The sequence below is a fragment of the Pongo pygmaeus genome, chromosome 16, assembly GCF_028885625.2.
Source record: "Pongo pygmaeus isolate AG05252 chromosome 16, NHGRI_mPonPyg2-v2.0_pri, whole genome shotgun sequence".
Classification (NCBI taxonomy): domain Eukaryota; kingdom Metazoa; phylum Chordata; class Mammalia; order Primates; family Hominidae; genus Pongo; species Pongo pygmaeus.
In genome coordinates, this window is record NC_072389.2 from 89,670,804 (window position 1) to 89,683,988 (window position 13,185).

A 13,185-nucleotide genomic window follows, 5' to 3' on the forward strand; every position below is an offset into this window, starting at 1 on the left:
CTGGCCAACATGGTAAAACCCCATCTCTACTAAAAATACAAAAATTAGCCAGGCTTGGTGGCGGGCACCTGTAATCCCAGCTACTTGGGAGGCTGAGGCAGGAGAATCGCTTGAGCCAGGGAGGCAGAGGTTGCCGTGAGCCAAGATCACATCTCTGTACTCCAGGCTGGGCGACTCTATTTCAAAAAAAAAAAAAAAAAAAACGAAGAAAAAACCCAAAACAAAAACTTGTGTTGGTATGGGATAATGGAAAAGTTCTGGAGATGGGTAGTGGTGAGGATTGCACAATAATGTGAATATACTTAGTGCCACTTAAATCTACACTTAAAAAGGATTACAATAGTAAGTTTTGTTGTTATGTATATTTTACCACAATTGAAAAAAAAAAAACTTGTTTAGGGGACAGTATATCCAAGAACCAACTGAGGAAGACATTTTTACAAAGTGATAAACCAGTGAAGCACAGGAATTTAAAGGGATACTTGAGTAAAGTAGATTGAACACTCAGCTTTTGTGATGGTTTTGAAGAAGGTAAAGAATCAGTAGATTGGAGAATTATGCAAATGGAGAGATGGCATGTGCCAAGAGAACAATAAGTCGTATGTAATTGAAAGCAAATTTCTAAAAGGAGGGGTCTGTTACAGAGGCAACCCTCATAGTACCACCCAACCTGCACACGAGAAGTGTTTGCTGGGTAGATGAGGGGATGAGGAACCCAAAGAAAATGGTGAAAGAGGAAATCTGTATGAGTAAGTGGGGACTGTGAGAGATTAACCAGCCTCTCGCTTTTTGTGAGTAGAAGCGTATTGTCTTGATTCCAAGTGACTTTCTGGAAACTGTTGTGGTATCGTAGCTCGGAAGTAACAGAAAGGAAACTCCTGGAGACCCTGCGGGGCAAGCAGTTGGAGAGATGGTGGAAATGCCACCTCACTGGTCTGCTCATTTGCGGCCAACAGCCAGATAAGGCATCTCTGCCCTACATAGGAGCTGGGAAAGAGCTGGAGGTGGACCTTGGAGCAGAAGCTAGGTCTTACAGGGAGCCCAGCACAGGCCAGGGCTTTGTGGAACAGACAAAGTCTAAAGCCTGCTGGGCAGCTGAGGTGAAGGTAGCTTCCCGCAAAGGTGTTCCTCACTATGAGGACCCCAGATTTGCAGAAGACCTCACACAGAGCAACTGGTGGATCAGCTGAAGCAAAGATTCTAGGAACCAGAACTACCGAGGCCTCCCAGATGGGGCTGGAGAAGAGAGTAGGAGTGGGGCCGGGTGCCTGATAAGCTAACCATGCCAGCCACACCATCTGCAGCTAGGCTGGTGCATAGTAGGTGTTCAGTAAATATTTGCTACATTTGAATTAAAAACCCACTTGTTTCTATTTTGTATTAATTGCTTTTTGTTTGTTTTTGTTTGCTCTTAGTATACTGGCAAGGAGTTATCTCGCTTTTTAAAAAGTTGATATTTAATTCAGTGAAATCATGCTGAAGGGGGATTGATCCACATTAGAACAGAATGGCCCCTTGGATACTAACGGCCACTTTGTCATCCTCACAGGCTCACTTTCCTCCCCGGTGATTCCCTCAGTGTCTCCCTCAGCCCCACCTCGGTTCAACATACACTTCCCAGGTTCAGATACTGACTTGCTGATGGCTCCCAAGTCTCCCTTCCAAGCTGTGTACCTATAATATCTAACTGCCCACTGGACATCTCCTCTTATTTGTTCCTCAGATTCCTGCATCTCAGCATGTCCAAAATTGCACTCATTATCTCACTTCTCTGACTTGCTGCTGCTGCTTCTCCCCCTCTTGAGAAGTATCACCCTCTACCCAATGTCTCCGGTTGGAAGCCTCAGCTGTGTATGACTCCACCATTTTCTTCACTCATCCCTAGTGTTGCTGAGTCTCCCTCAGGCATGGCTCTCAATTCCAGCCTCACCCATCTGAACCTGACCCATGCCAGCTTTCCAGATATACACACAGGCACCTTCTCGTTTTGCCGGTGCCAGTCGGAGGCAAATAATCCTTAGAACTCTAGGCTGTCTCAGAGAAAGTTAGGCGACTTCAGAATTAATTCCTTCTGCTATGTGTTTACAGGAGGTACTGCACCTCCCTGGACTTACAAATTCTTTGAATTTCTTAGTTCTTCTCCAGAACGCTAAATCTCATACAAGCCCAGCAAGTGAGCTGGGTGTCCTCCTTTTTGTTCCACCAGTTCCTAAACTCTCGGGGCTCTGGGTATCACACCTACTTCTCTTTGAACACTAAGACTTGGGCAGTGGTTCTCAACCCGGGCTGCGCATCGGAATCATAATCAGTTTAAAGGATTGCCGATGCCTGGGCACCACCCAAACCAATTAAATCATTCTTTCTGGAGGTGGGGCCCTGGTGCTGGTATTTTGTCAAGTCTCCAGAGGTGATTTTAATGTTCGGCCAAGGTTGAGAATGACTGGTTTAATGTGTATACTTCCACCATCTGTGCCTTGGATCCTCAGAACTGTGCCCACTCTCCAGACCGGCCCTTTCAAGTTCTTCTCCAGGAATTGCTTAACCTGCAATGACTGTGCTCTGCCTTCACCTACCTATTATCCAACAGCCACTCTGTGCGTGCCAATGGGAAACAAGTATAACTATATGCTGACAGTGGGCAGTGTTATGTTTTGGCCACCACCCTGAATCTATTTACCTTGATTTTCCTCTAGGTGTCCGCCCCAGTCCTACACCCACTTCATGCCTTCTGTGAGAAGCTGCCTCCACACCTCAGCCCAGACTGAGCCAATCAGGACATTCCATTCCCCTGGCCACAGTGATGGGCTCAGGAATCGGCCTGTGCCCCAAGGCAGGGCAGTCAGACACGGCGAGGCTTCGTTCGGAGACTTTGACTTGACCTGTTTGGGAATTTGCTAGACTTGAATGTGAGATGAGAGTCCAGAAGAGAGCTTACCTGAGGATGGAGCCAAACAGAACAAGAAAACCCCAGGGAGGGATCCTGCCCTTGAAGACCTTAGTCTAGTGGAGGAGACACCTGTTAATAGGGGTAAAGGTGACAGTGAGTGTGACAGCTCAGAGCATGGGGCAGCATAATCAGGATGCCCCTGGGGGCACTTGCAGCTGGCTGGGCTATTCATGTGGTCGTTTCTATTTTTGCCTCTTGGAATTGAATTCTGCTGGGAGGCAGCCAGTGAGGTCCAAAGTCCTCCTCAAGGTTGTTGGATTGTTTGATGATTGACTCCCCACCCCTGTTCCCAGCAGCTGCAGCTTCCCAGGCCCTTGCATTGCCAGAGCTCCCTGGCTCTTCTCTCTAATCAGGCTCCCAGCCTCACTGGGGGCTGATTAAGACATTTCCTGTCCTTCCCCAATCTTGGAGTCTTGCTAAGATCCTCCTGACAAGCTTCTCCTGCCTCCAGCCTGCCTTTCCACAACCTTCTCCCATCTGCTGCCAGAGAAGCTAAGACACAAGTCTGATCATGCCACCCTCCTACTTCAAAACCTCCACTAACTCCCTGAGGCCTCAGAATCAAGTCCAAACTCCTAACATGACCCGGAGGTCTTTCACAGAGTGGTCCCAACTTACCTCTTGTTCCTGGCCACTTCCCACCACACTGTTGAGCCAAGCACATGGCCATTCTTGTCATTTCCTGTATAAGTCATGGCCTTTAATTCCCCCGTGCCTCAGCATGTGCTGGTCTCGTTGCTGGACATAGAAATGATCTTCCCTCCTGTACATCCTTGAGGACCCAACTCACACATCCCCTCTTTGAAGCCTTCTGCAGGAAGTACCTTATTCATACCTCGGTTACATTATATTTAGCTTATTGTTTAAGGACACAGACTGGCTCAAAATAGGTGCTCAGTTAAGATTAAATAAATGGGTAGGCCGGGCTCGGTGGCTCACGCCTATAATTCCAGCACTTTGGGAGGCCGAGGCAGGTGGATCACGAGGTAAGGAGTTCGAGACCAGCCTGGCCAACATGGTGAAACCCTGTCTCTACTAAAAATACAAAAAATTAGCCGGGCATGGTGGCGCATGCCTCTAATCCCAGCTACTTGGGAGGCTGAGGCAGAAGAATCGCTTGAACCCGGGAGGCAGAGGTTGCAGTGAGTGGAGGTCGCACCACTGCACTCCAGCCTGGGCGACAATGTGAGACTCCGTCTTAAATAAATAAATAAATATATAAATATATAAATAAATAAATAAAAATGGATAGATGCTATCAAAATCTCTGGAGGCATCCAGGACACACAGACTTAGGAGAGCCCTGGATGGGAGAGGCAGAGGACAGATAGGACTGCTGGAAATCGTTTATAGCTCACCTTCCTAAGGGTAGGCCCTTGGCCTGATTGGAAACAGCAGGAGCTGGGACTGGTGGTCCCATACTGATCTGGTGTCATCTTAAAGAGACAGCCCATAGCCTTCTCTGATCCTTAGGTGCCCTGTAGAGGGGTCCTGCATCTAAGGAGGGCTCTGGATACAGATTGGCAAAGTGTTATCTGGCAGGAAGTACACAAGCTGTTTCCATGGTGGGGGCAGATTGAGAATCCTCAAACTGTACTAAATTTTAAAATGTTGATTATATAAGAACCATTTTGACAATATTAATTCAGTCACAATAAATGAAAATTTCACCCTAGTTCCACCATTATAGCCAGTAATAATAATAATAATACCTGTAATGTATTGAAGATGTACTATACTAGGGACTGAGCTAAGCACTTTACAGATACGATCTCATTCACTCTGGTTTTTTTTTTTTTTTTTTTGAGACGGAGTCTCACTTCTGTTGCCCATGCTAGAGCACAGTGACGCAGTATCTTGGCTCACTGCAACCTCTGCCTCCTGGGTTCAAGTGATTCTCCTGCCTCAGCCTCCCGAGTAGCTGGGATTACAGGCATGTGCCACCAGGCCCAGCTAATGTTTATATTTTCAGTAGAGACAGGGTTTCACCATATTGGTCAGGCTGGTCTTGAACTCCTGACCTCAGGTGATCTACCCGGCTCAGCCTCCCAAAGTGCTAGGATTACAGGTGTGTGCCACCACACCTGGCCTCATTCACTCTTCTTAATAGTCCAAAGAGATATCCCCACTTCATAGATGAGAGCACTGAGGCTCAGAGAAGTTAAAAACTTGCCCATGGTCACAGATTGTCAATGGTAGCGCCAGGACTTAAATGCAGGTCTGAGTCTAATACTGATGCCTTTACCCTATATTCCTTCTGCCATCCTAATAAACTTTTTCATTTTCTATATTCCAGGTCTTGTCCATATTTTCTAATTTTACATAATTATACTCATAGCACAGCTGTAATTTGGATTATTTTACAAACTTAACTTTATATCCTAATACACATCCCATCCACCAAGTCCTATTGAGTCTACCTCTAAAATATCTATAATCTGTAATCCACTTCCCTTCATCTCCACCCTTATCTTTTGTCTAGAGCCTCTTAACCAGTCTCCACGTTTTACTCTTGTCCCCTTCTTATCCCCTCTTCTCCCAGGAGTGAGTGATATTTTAACAATATAAACCAGATCACGGCATTCCCCAACCCATCAGTGGGTTCCCACTGCATTTGAATAAATCGCAAATCCTTAATCCAGCCAAAGGCCCCTGCATACTTCACCCATGCTTTGCTAAGCTCACTGCACTCTAACCACACTGGCCTTCTCCCAGCTTTTCAAAACAGCCTGATTTTCTACCACCTCAGGGCCTTTGCAGTTTCCTCTGCTTGGAACCCTCCCCTCATGCTCCCCATGACTGATGCTTCTTTGTCTTCAAGCCTCTTCTTTTTTTTTTTTGAGATGGAGTCTCACTCTGCCGCCCAGGCTGGAGTGCGGTGGTACAATCTCAGCTCACTGCAGCCTCTGCCTCCTGGGTTCAAGTGATTCTCCTGCCTCAGCCTCCTAAGTAGCTGGGATTACAGGCATGTACCACCATGCCTGGCTAGGTTTTGTATTTTTAGCAAAGATGGGGTTTTGCCATGTTGGCCAGGCTGGTCTTGAACTCCTGGCCTCAAGTGATCTGCCTGCCTTGGCCTCCCAAAGTGCTAGGACTACAGGCATGAGCCACCACACCCAGCCATCAGGCCTCTTTTTAAATGTCTCTTCAACAGGCCATTCCTGACCACCCTCCTCAACCTAAATTAGGTCTCCTATTCACACAGATCGTAGTTTATATATTTGTGTGATTATTTGATTAATACCATTCACACAATCTTATAGTCCTATGACAGAAGGACGTCTGTTTTGCTGAGCACTTTATGCCCAACACAGTGCCAGATACACAGCAGGTGATCTACATTTATTGAAAGAATAAATATGTTTATATGTTACTATACAGGCTTCACAAATGTAATCTAATAGCTGCATAATACCTGACAGTTATCCCTTTAATTAATGGCTTTAATAAGACATTTGTTTCATATGCAGTTGAAAGAACTGACCTTTTATGGTTACAAGAAAAAAAAATGTTTGAAGAAAAAGAACGTAAAAATACGTAGATTATAGGTTTTGAAATCAATTTAGTAGGTTATGAGCAGTACTGCTTTTAAAAATAGAACAGAATGGGCTGGGCACAGTGGCGCACGCTTGTAATCCCAGCACTTTGGGAGGCTGAGGTGGGCCGATCACGAGGTCAAGAGATGGAGACCATCCTGGCCAACATGGTGAAACCCTGTCTCTACTAAAAATACAAAAATTAGCTGGGGTGGTGGTGCGTGCCTGTAGTCCCAGCTACTTGGGAGGCTGAAGCAGGAGAATCGCTTGAACCTGGGAGGCAGAGGTTGCGGTGCCCTGAGATCATGCCACGGCACTCTAGCCTGGTGACAGAGCAAGACTCTGTCTCAACAACAACAACAACAACAACAAAACAGAATGATGTCTGAATGCCTGCCTGGCAGGTGAGAGGATAAAGATTGTTTTATATAACTTTTTGTTTCTATTTTATATTGATATACCTATAGACATAGTATGTATGTGCTGAAGTATGTACCAGGTTGCAGGTTGTAGTGTAAAATATATTTCTTACTGTGGATTGTAGTTTAAAAAAAATGAAAAACTCAGCCAGGCTCGGTGGCTCATGCCTATAATCCCAGCACTTTGGGAGGCCGAGGCAGGCGGATCACGAGGTCTGGAGATCGAGACCATCCTAGCTAACATGGTGAAACCCCATCTCTACTAAAACTACAAAAAAGTAGCCAGGTATGGTGGCATGCACTTGTAGCCCCAGCTACTCAGGAGGCTGAGGCAGAAGAATTGCATGAACCCAGGAGGCAGAAGTTGCAGTGAGCCCAGATCGCGCCACTGCACTCCAGCCTGGGCAACAGAGTGAGACTCCGTCTCAAAAAAAAAAAAAAAAGAAAAAGAAAGTAAAAATACGTAGATTATAGGTTTTGAAATCAATTTAGTAGGTTATGAGCAGTACTGCTTTTAAAAATAGAACAGAATGGGCTGGGCACAGTGGCGCACGCCTGTAATCCCAGCACTTTGGGAGGCTGAGGTGGGCCGATCACGAGGTCAAGAGATGGAGACCATCCTGGCCAACATGGTGAAACCCTGTCTCTACTAAAAATACAAAAATTAGCTGGGGTGGTGGTGCGTGCCTGTAGTCCCAGCTACTTGGGAGGCTGAGGCAGGAGAATCGCTTGAACCTGGGAGGCGGAGGTTGCGGTGCCCTGAGATCATGCCACGGCACTCCAGCCTGGTGACAGAGCAAGACTCTGTCTCAACAACAACAACAACAACAAAACAGAATGATGTCTGAATGCCTGCCTGGCAGGTGAGAGGATAAAGATTGTTTTATATAACTTTTTGTTTCTATTTTATATTGATATACCTATAGACATAGTATGTATGTGCTGAAGTATGTACCAGGTTGCAGGTTGTAGTGTAAAATATATTTCTTACTGTGGATTGTAGTTTAAAAAAAATGAAAAAGCCAGGCGCGGTGGCTCATGCCTGTAATCCCAGCACTTTGGGAGGCCGAGGCGGGTGGATCACGAGGTCAGGAGATCGAAACATGGTGAAACCCTGTCTCTACTAAAAATACAAAAAAAAAAAAAAAAAGCTGGGCATGGTGGCATGCGCCTGCAGTGGCAGCTACTGGGGAGGCTGAGGCAGGAGAATCGCTTGAATCTGGAAGGTGGGGGTTGCAGTGAGCCGAGATCGCGCCACTGCCACTGCACTCTAGCCTGGGTGAGCAGAGTGAGACTACGTCTCAAAAAATAATAATAATAAAAATAAAGTAAAAATGAAAAACTCTGATTTCAGTGGCTTGCCTTTGAATTTATTCGAACACTTCAAAATCCTCAGGTATTACCTGATAAATGACTTGTTCAGTGTTCTACAAGCTCACTTTTCTGATATTGCTGATTACTATGCATGGAGGATTTGGAAACTCCCAAGATTATTTTATTTTTTACAAACTTTTTTTTTTTTTTTTTTTTTGAGACAGTCTGGCTCTTTTCACCAGGCTGGAGTGCAGTGGCATGATCTCGGCTCGCTGCAACCTCTGCCTCCTGGGTTCAAGCGATTCTCCTGCATCAAGCCTCCCGAGTAGCTGGGAGTAGCTGGGACTACAGGCGCACGCCACCACACCCGGCTATTTACTTACTTACTTAATTAATTAATTTATTTATTTTTTGAGACGGAGTCTCGCTCTGTTGCCCAGGCTGGAGTGCAGTTGTGCGATCTCGGCTCACTGCAAGCTCCGCCTTCCAGGTTCACGTGATTCTTGTGCGTCAGCCTCCGGAGTAGCTGGGACTACAGGCGCCTGTCACCACGCCCGGCTAATTTTTTTTTGTGTGTGTATTTTTAGTAGAGACAGGGTTTCACCGTGTTAGCCAGGATGGCCTCTATCTCCAGACCTCGTGATTCACCCTCCTCGGCCTCCCAAAGTGCTAGGATTACAGGCGTGAGCCACCGCGCCCGGCCAATTTTTGTATTTTTAATAGAGGCGGGGTTTCACCATGTTGACCAGGCTGGTCTCGAACTCCTGACCTCAAATGATCCACCCACCTCGGTCTTCCAAAGTGCCGGGGTTACAGGCGTGAGCCATCGCGCCCGACCTGTCCCTTGACTTTTTTTACTGTCCTGAGATGCCAGGCTTATGTGGGCATTGTGTTCTCAGCAGAAGATGATCCCGTGGAAGGCCCGGGGGATGAAGGTTAGGTTAGTCCCAGTGCCAGCCTTTGGTAGAAACTCAGGACCTGATAGGTAGAAAGGCGACAAAGAGAGCCTGCTCTTCTTCAAGTTCTACTTTTGCCATCCTAATTCCCCTCGCTCTAAGGATAAAACCAAGCTTGATGAAGCCGCCTTAAAACTGTCCCTTCAGGTGGGAGCCCTCATCTCATTTTTATCCAGAAAAGAGCCCAGAGCATCTGCCGCGGCCTGTAGGCTCTTCCCTGCCACGCTGGCTTCCGGAATTTCACGGTGGCGGGTACCTTAAGGCCACTAGGCCGGGCAACTGGCAGGAAGATGAAGGTGGGCTTTAAGGAGGAGCACAGCTATGCCCATCTCAGACTCTGAAGACCCGAACGAACTCTAATCTGAATGTGTGACCTTGGGCAAATCACTTACCCTCCCCAGGCCTCGGTTCCCTTATCTGCAAAGTAAAGGTAGCCCTAAAGTCCCCACCAGGTGTGAATGGGACTTTAAGTCCATCAGGCAGGATGTTGGTGGCACTGCGCCAGGCCCCCGGGTCGGCGTGAGGCGGGGGCGCGCCAACGCGGGGTCGGCACCGAGTACTGGGTGACTCGGGAGAAAAGCGGCGACTGCGCGGCGGCGCGGGGGACGGCGCACACACTGCTGCGCCCCCCGCCTCTTGGCTCACTGCCGCGGCCCGGGGGCCACGAGGTTACGTAAGGAGCCGGGCGGGGGTAGCGGGTGGGGAGGGCGGGGCGGGCACCGCCCCAGCGCGGCCGCCCAGCCCGCGGAGGCCCAGCCCCCGCCCGCCCGCGCCTGGCGGCGGTGGCGGCAGCGGCGGCAGTGGCAGCCGCGCAGCCCCGCGGAATGGAGCGGCGCCGGGGCTGAGCCGGGCGCGCACGGGCCGCCGCATGTGCCGCGCGGGGAGCGGCTGCCGAGCGGGCGGAGAGCGAGTGCGAGAGGCCCCGTCGGAGCGGCCGCCAGAGCAGCGCCGGAGATGGGGTGAGTGAGCCCGCGCCGCGCGCTCTCCGCGCGCCCCTCCGGAGGGACTGCGGGGCCACGGCTGGCGTCCCCGGGCTCGGAGCCTCCGGGCGGGCCGGCCCCCGCCTCCCCAAGCCGGAGCGAGCGCACACTCGGCGCCCGGGAGCCTGGGGCCACCTGACCCGCGCCCTCCGCCGGGGCGCGCGGACACCCAGCAGGGGCACCCTGGCCTGGGCGCGGAGCCCGTGGCCCTTCCCCTCCCATACATCCCGGGCACGGGGGCACCTGACGGGGACCGGTACCATGGCCGGCCTCCTGCCTCGGCCATTCCGCGGTCTCTTCGCCCCTGGGCGCAGTCAACTCCAGGGCCTGTGTGAGTCTAAGCAGTTTGTCGTTCTCCACGTTTGGATTTATTACAAGCAAAATGGAAATCGAAGTTTTCCTGGAAATAATCAAATAATAATAAACCTCCAGCGTAGGAATAGTGGACTTTGGATCTGCTTTGAGATGCTGAAGATGATGGAAGTCTATAAGGAACCTAGATGAGGCTTCAGTCTTTGAAACAACTGAGTAGATGCTCAGGAGGGAAGTTGAAATACTCTGTCGAAGTGACTAATGCTTCTGAGTATATAAAGTAATTTAAGCTTTCCCCTCGGCGTCTCTCTGAGCAGTAGGCTCTGCGAGTCTGGGAGCCACTGTGCTAATAGCACAATAACTCCTTACATCTGCTCACCCTATTTGGGCACACGTTGATGGTTTGCCATACGTATTCAGGGGACACTTGTGTCCACTTTACAGATGAGGAAACTGAGGCCCAAAGTGGTTCGGTGACTTCCCCCAGGTTGTGTAGCTGATGAACATTTGTGTAGCAGGGGTGGCCTTGCCACTGCCTGACATGTGGGCATGGAGGTGGGTAAGTGAACCAGAGTTCCTAAATCTCTCTGTTCCCTGCTGCTGAACCCAGCATTCTTCCAACAGCCCTTCGCAGGACTCAAATGCTTCTGCTCCGAGGGTCTAGAGATCTTGCTTTCCTGTTTGGGATGGGTGGGGCCTGGGAAGGCAAGAGTGCAGTGGAAGGAGCAAGATTGTCCTGGTGCCCTGGCTCAGCCCCCCTGGGTCAGTGGCTTTCTTGCACCGTACTCCAGGTTAAGTTTCTGGAGTCATTTTGCCTGGTGAGTCTTAGCCATGGGAGCTGCAGAGTGTGTGAGGGGATCAGAGGCAGGCCAAGAGGAATTTTGAGGAACGGAAGTGTGAGGGCTGTGGGCCAACATGAACTGGACATGACAGAGGTGAGTGACAGAGAGGAGGAGGCGCGATGAGCAGCGAGGGCTGAAGAAGTTTGCTTACATTTAGGAGATTTCACATGAACAGCAACTGTCGGTGATTTTACCCAGAGGCACCCAAGTTAGCAGGCCGTATTTCTGTAACATTTCCAGTGAGTCCTCAGTGGACTGTGAAAAGGCTGATCTTTGAGCAGTGGGAGTCTTTGAGGTTCTCAGATTTCATACTTTAAAAAAATGTACAGGGAAAAAGGAGTTGGCAAATGTAAGGTCTCAGGATGGAAGATAAAAGGGATCTGGTAATTTTAACTCTCTTTCTGGCCCTCCCTCCCCCTGGCCAACACAAAACCAATCCACCATACTTGTGTGATCAAAAACAAGTACTGAAACTCTGTGGTTGAGATCAAATAGTTCTGTGGAAATGAAAATGTTTACTTATAAAACCTTAAAGAAAATGTCAAAAAATAATTTTTGTTTGTGGAGAAGCAGGGAGGAGACGCTTGGGGATTTTGTTTAAACACAGAATATGTCTTTCATGTAATTTTAACATCATTCAATAAATGTATATATTACTCACTTCTCGTAGGTAAAGGCTGGTTTGTAACTCCTACCTACCTCTGCCATTTTTAATAGATCCATGTCTTCTATTATTTATGTGAAAATACAAGCCACGGTCGTAAATTGAGATGCAGCTAAGGGCTGGGGAAGCAGTTCAGACAGGAGGGTGGAGGGAGCCGTTTTAACTGAAAATAGAACCAATGTCATCCTTTCTGAGAGTTGTGTAGGATGGAGGGGGAAGAACTTTTTGAAAGGGCAGCTAGTAGAAAACCTTGCTGCGATCCTACAGCTTCGTCATGGCTCTGCTGTGTAGACAGGACTAGGATTTAAGGGGAAGAAAAACCAAACTATTTGAGTTTACCTCCCCCCTACTTGAGATGCTTCTCCTCCCTCAAATGTTCACTACCATTTCCCACTTCTCTTCTGCAAAGTGTTCTGTGTTAAGTGTGGTCTCTCCAGTGAGTTAGTGTTCTTACTCCCTAAGGCAACTATTTCATACCTATTCCCCTTTCCAGACCTCTCCCCTTCCTATGCACACCCGTGGCTTCCCTTTCAGTTGACAAGATAGGCACCTTTGACCAAGGGAATGTCTTCATTTTGCCACCATCTAGTCTAGTATGCAGCTGCTGCTACCTTCTCCTACCTGCCTGCTGTGCTGGATGACCCGTCCCTCGTCTCTTCCTACTAGGGGCCCCTTCTTCTGGGGTAGCCTCCATTCCATCCCTTCCTCTTCCAATCTTTTCAGAGATTGTCTCTCCTTCCTAACCACCTTTCTCTCCGGGGTCTTCTCCATCACTATAGGAGCATACATCTGTCCAACAGAACTTTCTGCACTGCTGGAAATGTTCTGTATCTGCGTGGCAGCCACCAGCACATGTGGTTATTGGACACTTGAAATGTGGTTGTTGAGACTGAGGACCTGAATTTTTAACTTAATCTGAATTTAAATAGCCACATGTAGCTAGTGGCCACCATATTGGATAGCATAGCTTTAGTTTCTCTCATCTTAAAAAGGAGCTCTCCCTCCCTCCTACATCCCTCTCCTGTTTCACTTCTTTGCTCTTCTTCGCCTGAAAACACCTCAGAAGATACATCCAAACCCACTGGCTCCATTCACTTTCTCCTGCCATTTGTTCACTCTCCATACTCTACAGTCTTGCTTCTGCCTCACCTCTGCACCAAAACTGCCAGGGTCTTGGGTGGCCAGGGGGTTGCCAGATCTCTGCCTCACCTCACT

The 13,185-nt window shown here is 48.6% G+C and overlaps 1 protein-coding gene across 2 annotated transcripts in view; it reads left to right on the top strand.

The window, feature by feature from the left end:
- Window positions 1–13,185, top strand: part of HOMER2 (homer scaffold protein 2) — a 139,092-nt gene that overhangs the window by 24,364 nt on the left and 101,543 nt on the right. Inside the window, exon 1 of one of the 2 annotated variants that reach the window (XM_054451757.2) lies at window positions 9,965–10,131. The exons of the other annotated variant lie outside the window; for it this stretch is intronic. Coding sequence (XP_054307732.1) covers window positions 10,127–10,131 — 5 coding nt within the window. The 5' untranslated portion in view covers window positions 9,965–10,126. Of the gene's footprint in view, window positions 1–9,964; window positions 10,132–13,185 lie in introns of those variants that run through there. 2 annotated transcript variants of the gene reach the window in all.